General features: G+C 40.4%; 1 protein-coding gene across 4 annotated transcripts in view; it reads left to right on the plus strand.

The window, feature by feature from the left end:
• LOC131685604 (NPC intracellular cholesterol transporter 1) overlaps positions 1–12043 on the plus strand; it is a 111319-nt gene that overhangs the window by 55485 nt on the left and 43791 nt on the right. For all 4 annotated transcript variants that reach the window (XM_058969457.1, XM_058969460.1, XM_058969456.1 and 1 more), the window contains exons 2-5: positions 2704–2952; positions 11103–11262; positions 11326–11627; positions 11824–12022. In XM_058969457.1, the coding sequence (XP_058825440.1) occupies positions 2704–2952; positions 11103–11262; positions 11326–11627; positions 11824–12022 (910 nt within the window). The remainder of the gene's footprint in view (positions 1–2703; positions 2953–11102; positions 11263–11325; positions 11628–11823; positions 12023–12043) is intronic.

The raw sequence follows: 12043 nt of genomic DNA on the forward strand, positions 1-12043 counted from the left end.
ATTACATTATTCGTTATCTCATACGGCCCGGGTTATTTGAATGATTTGTATCAGGTGACTTTGAATTGTTTTACAATCGTAAGCACTACTTGATGGCATCTGTGAAATACCGGTTTACACTGCTACATTGTAATGATTCCGCTTATTACAACACTGAAGTGGTAAAATAATCGCCGGCTTTGTGAACAATTTTAATCTTGAATTCGGTATTCAGGCGTTCCCCTTACAAAACAATAAAACAAACCCACATTCTTATTCGATTTTTTCGCGTGAAACGGGATATGCTGCGCTTTCGAGATAATGGACTAATCTATAAGTTTATTCATTATTTTAGTGTTGTAATTGTAATCGAATTCAAGCTGTAAGTCGTGGATTGCGGTGCGCTTTGGTCTCATTAGTATCTGGCACCGGTTTAGCACCAGGTAGACGCTAAACCCAAAAACGTACCGCGAAGCACACAATTTGTCCCGAGTGAGTTTCCGGAATCACAGAACATCTGATTTGCTGATGAAACATAGTGGAATCGAGGCTTTGCTCGGCTAACGAGTCAATGCGATACATTATGCAATATTACTCCTTAGGAAGAAAATTTCGAAATAATTATTTTTGCGCTTGAAGAGCTCAAATTCTGACGCGTTGTAAGTCATGGATCTGATTTATGTAATAAAGTTGGCGGTTTCTATGCAATTTTTCCTGAATGTGCCGTGTAGTCACAGAAGTGACACGTAGGAATTTGACCTTGATATATGCGCAATGTTGTCTGTGCAATTGTAATGCCTTGTAATTTATGTTGTAGAGTTTTGTAGGAAGAAATATGTTTGTCCAAACGCATGTACATGAACCGTTTAGTGATCAAGTTCGTGGCACGATCGTGTAATCGTACGTCTATTTTGTCATCATTCAGAAATTCTAACTCATCACGCTAAACACGTTAATTTGTTGACAGTTATAGGTACTATTTGTTTGATTTGATGAAACTGTATGGTTTTCGTAAGTCTGAGCTTCATTTTCACATTTCGAATAGAGATCTAACGGCTACTTTCTCTGTTCAAATCGACAAATCACCACGACATGTCGCGACAAGAAGAAAAATAACGGTTTTGTTGTTCTTCGGATAATGCATATAATATTAAACTTTTTTGTCGTCGTACGCTTTACGGTGGTTCTGGGAAAAATAGAACGTAGACTGAAACTGTATAAATATTGAAATTATGGTTTTGATATTGGTTTCTGACCCATGTGAAACATAGAATATTCATGGATAGTGGTCTAGTGCCTGGCGTGGTTAAACTTCGTCAATTGCCTTAAGTTTTAAGGGCAACCTAATAAATATACGAAATCATTGGAAACGTCGCACTACATCTGTTCATTTCTACCGATTGTAATCGTGTTAGGGACCATTCATAAATTACGTAACACTTTGAGAGAGGGGATCAGGGGGTACGTCAAATTGTGACATATGGGGAGGGGGAGTAAGGTAGAACGTTACGTAACATGTTTTACTGAAGAAAAAAAACTTTTTTCCAGGAATTTGTTGCGTAATAAGGGAGGGGGGTATACTAAAATTATATTTATTATATATCCCCTAATAAAAAACAGCAAGTCGAGAAAAACGCTGTTGAAGATTTACCTTTTCATTGAGTCGTATGTATGGGACAAACTAGTTTTCGTTGTATTTTAGTGTTTTCTAAACAAAAGGGTTAGTTCCAATTGTGAATTGTAATTTTAAGGTGATTCATACTATAATGCGCCGAAGAACCCATTTTGGACGAAAATTCATATCGTACTGTTGTGCCTTGTGGACAATATAGCTGTTAGAGAAATGGACAACACAGAGCAACATGAAACTTGGCTGCTCGGAAGTAATAAAAAAACCGGGAATAGCACCAATCTCGAGATCCCTGACAATTTTCGGATTGAAGATTCTAGTTAGGTTTCGCCAAATTGGGGAAGAGTTAGAAATTTTTATTTTATTATATATTTTTTTTTCTAAAAAAAGAACTTCGAAAAAATTATATCGGGGCTACCATAATTTCAGAGTTTCTGTCGTTCACAAGTACACTTAAAGATCATTAAAAGTATCAACCCCTGAATTTCTGAACAACTTTGCGACACTCTAATGTGAGCACGTTTCCAAAGAAACGGATACAATCAGTTTCATAAAATCCCATTGATATTCAATTTCTCCTCACGTAACTTGCAAATATCCGTCTCGTTTAATTTTCATCGGTCTCGTGGAGTAGAGATTTTTGACCATTTGCCAGCAGAATTGACGCGTGATGACTAGAAACGCAACCGATGGTATTTAAGAAATAAATAAACAAGTTTGGCGGCGCACCGGTTTTGCAGTGCATCAGGATGGGTGCGATGACAAGCTATAAACCTTATGTAGTGTGTTATTCGAACATTATTTATAAATGTGCTTCAGTTGTAAACAAAATGGTTGTATAATTGTTTATCTGATGTTTCAAATGAAGTTTAGTTTGTTTTGATTCTGGGCAATTAAAAGGTAATTAATTAATCAACCGTACGTTAGCGCAACTGAACATATTTGCAGAAACCTGTCAGAATTACAAATTAAATAAGTAGTTCAACGTTCGTACTTCCAACGTTTCACGAATAAACATTGATAAGATACATTGTTCGCTCTAATCATACAGAGATGACGCTCATTTGATTATTTCGCTTTTTTCCACCTTTCAGTCACTTGCACAAATGACGACAGCGGACACCGGTGGCGGAGGAGGTGGTGGCGGCGGCGGTGGCGGCCAGTGCATATGGTACGGTGTGTGTAACAACGAAACCGCACTGACCTCCCAGTACTGCAACTACAGCGGACCGGCCAAACCGATCGAAGACAAAACACGGGACCTGCTGAAGGTCTGGTGCAAGCATCTACTCGTCGACGAGGACGGCGATGGGAGCATCAATACCTGCTGCGACTCAGAACAGGTAAGCGGAGGAGGCAGGGGGAGAATGCTTCGCGATTGCTCTTCGCGCAGTTTATTAGATTGGAAGATGTGGAAAAGTACGCTGCGAGTGATGCAAATCGTTCGATTATCGGATGACGTGGGAACTGAACCGGACAATGGCAGTTAATATGTCGACCTTGCTACTATTACTTGAGATAAGGTGTCTGAAGTAGTTTTATATTGTGTTTCAATTTGGATTGAAAGTTTACTTTGCCTGGGTTCAAAACATGTAAAATTGAATTTATTCTTTTACCAACATTTCTGTATCCGATGGAGAGCATAAGATGAATAGATCCATTGTTCTAAAAAGTGCTAGGATGCATGTGAATATTTCCATCGACATTTTACGACTGTTCTTAAGCGTAGTTAAATCATCGGTAGACACCCTGTTAAAACAACTGCACGAACAAGCGTCGCTGTGAAAAGATGAACTAATCGTACGACGCGGCATCTTAGCAGAGGGTGACATGATCTGCCTTGGCAATGAAGGCGTACATTTCCGTCGGCGCGCAAGTAACCTAAAAGTGGTTGACTCAAACAAAGTATAATCGCGTTATTCATGATGATGTGATTTCGGTTGGTAGTGGAAGGGTTTGCGCATTGTAGGGTATTTATTTACCACTAGTGAACTAGGAACGAAATGAGTTCAACGACATATCAGTTTGTTTCTTTTGGATCGGAATGGTCAGAAAATATTATAAGAGCCTAGGAGTTTCAATGTTGCCATGAAATGGTTGGGAACGTATTTCAGCGTACTCCTATGGTGTGCGGATTGCCATTTTCTGTAGGCATATCCAGTTTAAAAATTAGATATATAAAATAGCTAAATTCGATGTGATATAGTTTCTACGGGAGCTTCAGAGAGTTCTATTGCTATTCTAACGTCTGGATTGGGTTGTTGATTCTTTGTCCCTGTGGAATGCGCATAAATCTTCTGCTTGTGGATCCAATCCATTTTTGACCCCTCTTACCGCGATAGATTGAATGTGGTTCGTTAGCAACATTTGACTTTGCTGATAAAAGCAACTGCAGGTACTGACGTAGCCCTTGCACTGATGGTGGGTTCACTACATCACATCATATCACATTTTTTGTTACTTAACCCTTTCATGCCCAACTTTTTTCTAGCCCATGTAGGGTTTCAAAACTATTTTCCCTTGAAAACGGTGGGGTCAAGAATCACGAAAAGCCCCTTTTTCCATAAAGATAGGTGCAACCTTCGCAGTGCTAGAAGCACTGTCCTTCCAATGCTTCATACAATTCTTCTAGAATATTTACAATACTCCAATTGCGTGGAAAACGTAGCCAAAGACAGTCTAAATTGATAAGTTTTACCAGTTTTCAATAGTATTACAACATAACGAAGATATATGAAAAATTCATTATCATTGTCAACATAAACTGTCCCTGGCAGCACTGCAGTGCTCCATTGGAATTCAATCAGACTAATTGCAATAACTTCAGTTCTAGAACAGATCCTTGTAACTGTTAATACTTAAATGAAAGCCAATATTTACATTTATTAGTTTTATTTATTTTTATGAGCAAATATTGTCTCAATCAAAAGTTAGAGCTGATTAAAAACATTGTTGTCCAGAAACAACATGGGCATGAAGGGGTTTACTTTTGTATGCTGCAATTGTTATGGGCAAAACATTTTCTTGTTAACATGGACTAATTTGTTACTAGTTTTTCTTTTTAATTATTATTATTAGATTATTAGAATCATGCTGAGAAGATTATTGTGACAATTTCAGAGTGAATCTCAAAAGTCAAGATATTTCAGTGATAGCGTCTTAAGCACGGTAACTTGACAGTAGACATCCTGTGACGTTATGCTACTATTGGTTTTTTGCATGTAATTCAAGATATAACCAGTTGACTGAATTTGATTTAATAAACAGTTCAGTCACCAGTTAGAATTTGATGTTGCATTCTTATTATAGCTGGTAATGAAAAGTTGTCACCTTGTACGGGGCAACGAATCCCTTTTTCAACAGTAACAACCGGTCACGAAACGATAACAATTGAACTGATCGTTTTTGAATTCAGGTAATACTACGAAGAGTCATAAATATCCGTTGTCTCGGTTTCGATTGAGTAAGGACAAAAGATATTGCTTGAAAATGTCCAAACTCTCGGCTAATCCAACTTTCAGAACATGCAAAATTTGACGCTTAACATTACTATCTTTAGCAGTTAATGTTCTTCATAAAAGGTGAGTTCTACTACCTTAGGTTTTAAATATTGTGAAAAATAGGTGGCAAGAGGCTGCAACATTGTTATTTGTTATTTATTTATAGCCGGAATGCTGAAGGACGCTATGTAGAGTGTCTTTGCGTTCGCCAAGAAAACCACAACTTTCGTAACTTGGGTGAGGGTTGTTCCAAGGCAATCGACGAAGGACAAACCGAACAAATCTGCGCTGTACTGTCTCAATTCGATTGGCACCGTTGAGATAATAAGGATTCCACACAACTGAACAATATTCCAGTGTTGATCTAACGAGTGAGCAGTAGAGAGATTGCAAGCAGTAAATTTCCGAAAAGTGCTTAGATATTCTCATTATGAATCCCAAGCAGCGTGATGCCTTTGCGACAATATAGCTGATATGCTGCTTAAACTTCAGTTGTTCATCGAGAAAAACTCCAAGATCTTTGACACAATTCTCTCTGTCAATCGTAGATTCTGCTAGACAGTATTCAAATCGAATTGGTGTTTTTTTTTCTCTAGAACGTAAGACCATGTCTTTCTTGGGATTTAGAGTCCTTCGATTGAATTCGCACCATTCCGCAAAGATTACCAGTTGGCGTTGAATGAAAGCTGCATCATCAGTATTCCGGATTCTGTGGTATAACTTGAGGTCGTCAGCGAAAGATAACCGTGGTCCTTCTAAACAAACAAGTTGACGTCGTTGAAATACAGAAGAAAAATCAATGGACCGAGATGGCTGCCTTGAGAAATGTCAGATGAAGCAAAGAACTATTACTGAGATACGATTTCATCCAACGAAGAATATTAGTACCAAAGCCAAGTCTATCCATCTTTGCCTCTGCAATAGCGTCATTAATCTGGTCTGAAGTAGCTGAAAGGTCCGTGTAAATAAAGTCAGTTTGGAGGCCGTCAGACAAGGCATCTGTCACATATGTTGTGAACGACAGAAGATTCGTAGATGTTGAACGTTTCGGTATAAATCCATGCTGAGTCTCGGAGATATACTGTTTGCAGTGGCTGAAGATGGGTTCCAACACAGCCAATGAATGATAGTTGGGATACCATCTGGACCTGCCGAGGTTGAAGCCTTCAGATCGCCAGCTGTACCATATTATTGTCGAAATTGATAGAGTTCAAAGACTGGTATTATTGAAGTACATTGAGTGACGCGCGTTCGGTTTCAAGGTTCCTCAGTATCAACTGTTGGACAGAGTGACTAAATGCATCGTTCTCTTTGAGATGTCTCAACTTTTCGATCCTTTCGGCCTCGTCGGACCAGTTGTCGTCAGTTCCAAAATGTTGGTTCAGCAGTTGTGGCAGGAGAATCTGAATTGGGACGATAAGCTTCCTAATGAGTTGCAATCCTGAGGGCTGTCCTTCCGAGCATCCATTGGAGTTATAAAGAATCATGCAATCTTAAATTCCCATAAGGGAAAATTGGACTGAACCACTTTGTGCATTAAGGGCACACAACCTAACGTAAATGAAGTTTTATTTTTTGTGTTTCGAATTCATCTCGTCAGTAACTAGCACCATCTGGGTGTCTAGTTAGACGATGTATCTAAACTAGTACCCAAATTAGCACTAGTTAGACACAAAATATTCCAAACAGTTCACACGACACATGTGAACGTTCAAAGCAACTGACTTGTCCCGAGTGATGTCCCGGGAAGCAAGCACAGAGTGTCTAACTAGTGCTAATTTGGGTACTAGTTTAGATACATCGTCTAACTAGACACCCAGATGGTGCTAGTTACTGACGAGATGAATTCGAAACACAAAAAATAAAACTTAATTTACGTTAGGTTTTGTGCCCTTAATGCACAAAGTGGTTCAGTCTAATTTTCCCTTATGGGAATTTAATTTTGCATAATGCCAGGCGTTTGGCTCCCGAGCCAAAAGACAAGAGTTCGTTTTCGCTTTCTCGTCAGCAAATCTGAGCCTCTGTGCTTGCTTCCCGGGACATCACTCGGGACAAGTCAGTTGCTTTGAACGTTCACATGTGTCGTGTGAACTGTTTGGAATTTTTTGTGTCTAACTAGTGCTAATTTGGGTACTAGTTTAGATACATCGTCTAACTAGACACCCAGATGGTGCTAGTTACTGACGAGATGAATTCGAAACACAAAAAATAAAACTTAATTTATAAAGAATCTTCGTGTGCATAAAAAGGTTCTAGGCTCTCCTTCTAATTGCTACCATCTTCATTGCTTTACGGGTGCTTCTGAGAAGGGATACGGGTGCTGCATTTACTTCGTATCTACTGCCGGTAGCACATAAACATGCCAACTTCATGTCGCCATATCTCGTGTAACTTCAGTAGGTGGGCTCATCAATCCCCGCTTGGAACTGTGTGCTGCTGTTCTGGGAAGCCAATTTGCCGATAGTGTTCTCAATTCGACCAAATTTACTGGAAAGGTGACGTTTTGGACAGATTCCACCATCGTCCTTCTATGGATAACTTCACCACCTTCTACATGCATGGTATTCGTGACAAACTGCGTCGCATAAATTCAACGGCTTACTAAGGGCTTCCAGTGGCGTCACTTCCCTACCACGAACACTCCTGCAGATCGAATATCAAGAGGGGCACACCCCCGCAGCTATTGCAGGATATTCTTTGGTGGAGTGGACTACTTTACCTGTTTCTCTCAACGGAAGATTGGCCAGATTCAATTTCCGCATTGTCACCATCTATGATTGAGCATCAAGTGATCGAACGCAAGTCAACCGTGGCCCTTTATGAGCATTCTCCTGATGATTCACTGATCCATGCATATTCTGAACTTGCAGAGCCCTCCCCCGCATCTAACTAGAGCTGCCAAATGAGATCGTAATTCAGGATGGATAACGATACACGATAATTATTTTAAATCACTCATCGGTCTTTCACAACATGCTGCCTTCAAAGTGAAGCTGCATCGATTTGATGATTGATTCAATTGGTCTACTTCGCATCCATGGACGTCTTTCGGAGCTACCAGGATCCTATGACAGCCGTTTCCCGATGGCTTTACCGGTTGATCATCATCTCTTAAAATTAATTGCAAGATAGACCCATCATCAAATGCTTCATGCCGGATCTACGCAACTTCTCGCGACAAACAGCGTTTCCATCCAGTTTGTGGTTGGGACCTTGCAGGAAGGACAGTCCACCATTGCGAGACGTGTTTCCGTTGTCGTCCAATAGTCGTCCAATAGCAAGTCAGCAGTTTCACGAAGTTAAGGAGATGCGACACAATTCATCGAACAACTGAAATCCAATCATTAGGCAAACGAGTACTTGGATAAAGGCATTGGATTCCAGTTTATTCCCCAGCGAGCACCGCGCTTCGGCGGGCTACGGGAGGTAGCAGTGAAGGCGTTCATGCACCACCTTTACCGCATCATGGGGTCTTCACCGTATCACTCGGATGATCTACGCACAACCGTTGCTCAGGAAGAGGGCATCTTGAACTCTCCACCCTTAACGTCTGTATCCAATAATCTAGAAGATCTATCTCCGTTCACTTTATCCTGGGCGATTCTGTTTTGCCTCCCCGAACCAGATCTTTCGAACATTTCCATTAATCGTCTCTACCACTTCCAGACCACTGAGCTACCCATCAACGATCCTTGAAAACGCTGATCAAATGAACACATCAACTTTTTGCACCAACGACCAACCAAGTGGCGGAAATCTCAACGAGTTCAGAATTGGTTCAATGATTCTTCTGAAAAAAGGATAATACTCCTCCCCAACAGCGGCCTATCATCGCATTGTGGCTGTCTATTCGAACAAGAATAGAATCGTACGGGTTGTAGACGTGGCGTTCGTCGTAGAACTACCACAGATGTTTGCTTGCTCCCCATTGAGGAACCGCAGAACGAAAACCATGTTAATTTTGCACAGCTGAACATAGAACATGCTTTCGGTTGAATGTTACGCTTCAACGGGGGCCGGGATGTTGCGGAGCTTAATTCTTACTGCATACTTACCTTGATGAAACCAACTCAACCAACTTAGTTGAAACAAAACAAATATAAAACAGACTCACTTTTATTATACACTCAAGTTTTTTTTTACGCGTTTTTTTTTGTGCGGTATTTTTTTTTACGCGGATTTTGAAATTTACGCGGTTTTCATTTACGCGGATTTTGAAATTTACGCGGTTTTCATTTACGCGGTTTTTGAAATTTACGCGGTTTTCATTTACGCGGTTTTTGAAATTTACGCGGTTTTCATTTACGCGGATTTTGGAATTTACGCGGTATACATCAATGAGGTCCCCTTTATCGCGGATTCTTAAATTTAAGTGGTCTTCATTTACGCGGATTTTGAAATTTACGCGGTTTTCATTTACGCGGATTTTGAAATTTACGCGGTTTTCATTTACGCGGATTTTGAAATTTACGCGGTTTTCATTTACGCGGATTTTGAAATTAACGCGGTTTTCATTTACGCGGTTTTCATTTACGCGGCTCGTATCCCCCGCGTAAAAAAAAACCTGAGTGTACTTACCTTACCTCGGCTTAAATATGCCACCTGAAAACGGTGCAATTAAACACACGCAAACTTTCACACAAACTCGCATATAACATGTAACGCTGATTTTACTCCTTGTTCCGCATCCGGGAAGTGAGTTCACCACGAATTTGTGAAGCCGAATAGCAACCGGTGAATTTAAACAACAAAGATGGACGGAGTTCAGACTGATTAGTCTGAAACTCTTTGCCTCCTCGCACTTAACGTGGCCACCTTTGAATCTTTTAATTATTTCCCGCTACGCTAATGAAATGTATCCTGTTTAAAGACTACAAGTAAGAACTTTTTTACATTTTAACGACATTCAATTAGCTAGAGATTACTGGGTAGGGAAAGTTATGAAAATTTGGAGCGATAGTACTCAAGTGAGAGCAAGGATATGAAGTATACAAATCGGAAAACTAGAAGTGGTAGCGTCATTAGATCTGGCTTAATACCTTACGGGCTTAACTTTTGTCTTCTGTTGATGGGGGTCGAGCTTAGGCAGCATAACTACGAATCACTCAAGTCCACCAGCATGTCTCCTGGTAAAGACAAACTTGTCGCACTTTACCGTAGGAACCGGTTCTCACCTGAAGATTCAATCGTTGGAAAACACCCGTAGATCCTAGTCACTAAGTGACGATAACTAGGGCGAAGTTTATATGATCAAAGATGATGTATTCATGATCAGACAATGACAGTTCGAGCTCGTTGGTAATGAGCCAGTTTGCCAACTCATGTGTAATACCGTCAGAGCAGAGAGTTGCATGTAACACCTCTTTTCTGCAAGATCGTGCAAATGTTGGGCTTTTTCCTACATTGAGTGTATGCAGATTTGTGCTGCTTAAGTATTCTATTACATCAATTCAGTACCTCTCAAATTTATATCTGAACTTCCACGAAATAATTACAAATTTGAAAAAATGCCTTAATTCGGCTTTATCCTTATACGTTACGTTGAATACGGTTGTGGTTTAGTGATGTTTTAATACTTCTTATCAAAATTGCATAAAAGGTTTTTTTTGTTGCGACAGCAGTATAATTTTCAGAATGGGTAAACGAAGTGATATGTCGCCAATCAAATATTTAATAAAACATATGTTTCGACTGATTTGTTTGATTTTACCAAAAGTATCAAGTAATAAACATGCATTATATTTGAAATATGTGCACGTAATGATCAGATGATTCCAGATTCAAAGTTATTCAAAAAAAATGTTATGTACAACCATTGCGCATTGTTTTGAAGCAGCTATTTCCGTTCTTAACGTTGTCTGAAAGTTTTAAAATCTACCGATGACTCAAGATCTGTTCATTTTCGGTTTTAACCAAATTTGCTTTTACTCATATGAAATAGTAACAAATTAGTAAAAGAAAAATACTGTAATTTACTCATTCTATTCCAACAGGTCCAAATCCTAAACAACAACGTCAAGCTGGCGGCGAACTTCCTCGCCCGCTGCCCGTCATGCATGGCCAACCTGGTGCGACATATGTGCGATTTCACCTGCCGCTGGAATCAGTCAACATTCATGGAGGTGAAGGCCACAGAGCTGAACGAAAATACCAGTAGGTTCATGTGTTTTCATAGTTAATCCGATTGAAAAAAAAATCCCATGCTTTTATCCACAGAAAAAGACTACATCACCGAGATCGATCTGCACATCACGGAGCAGTACATGAATGGAACGTACGGTTCGTGTAATCAGGTTTCGGTACCGTCCACCGGTCAGCTAGCGCTGGACCTTATGTGCGGCGAGTGGGGAGCGTCCCGCTGTAGCGCCAGGAAGTGGTTCAACTACATGGGTACCAAGGAGGGTAACTACTACGTACCTTTCCAAATCAACTATATTGCCCATCAAACGACCGACACTGGCGACGACAAGTTTCAGCCTTTGAAGCCCCGAGTAGTGCCCTGTAGCGAGAGGCTGGATGTAAGTGGAAAATAATTCTGGTCTTCTATCATGTGAAAGGCTAAAATGAAGCGACGCACAACAAAGTGCCGATGCTGCCGACTTTTAACCTTTTAAAAAACGTCAGTCATCGTGTATTTTCAACCAAACTAACATCCGGATAAACAACACTGGACTAATCTCCATTTTTTTCGTTTATGCTCTTCCATTTCCCCAGGATAATACACCGGCCTGTTCGTGCATTGACTGTGAGGCTTCCTGTCCACGACCACCTCCGCCGTCACCTCCAGCCCAACCCTTTATGATATACGGTCTCGATGGATATGCTGTGGTGATGTTCTTCGTGTTCATCGTGTGCAGTGGTCTTTTCTTGATTGGCGCTTGTCTTTGCCAATCCGGCGGAGGAAATGGTGCCGGTAAGTCCCATCAACCCGTCC

This window comes from Topomyia yanbarensis, chromosome 2, assembly GCF_030247195.1.
Source record: "Topomyia yanbarensis strain Yona2022 chromosome 2, ASM3024719v1, whole genome shotgun sequence".
NCBI classification, from domain to species: domain Eukaryota; kingdom Metazoa; phylum Arthropoda; class Insecta; order Diptera; family Culicidae; genus Topomyia; species Topomyia yanbarensis.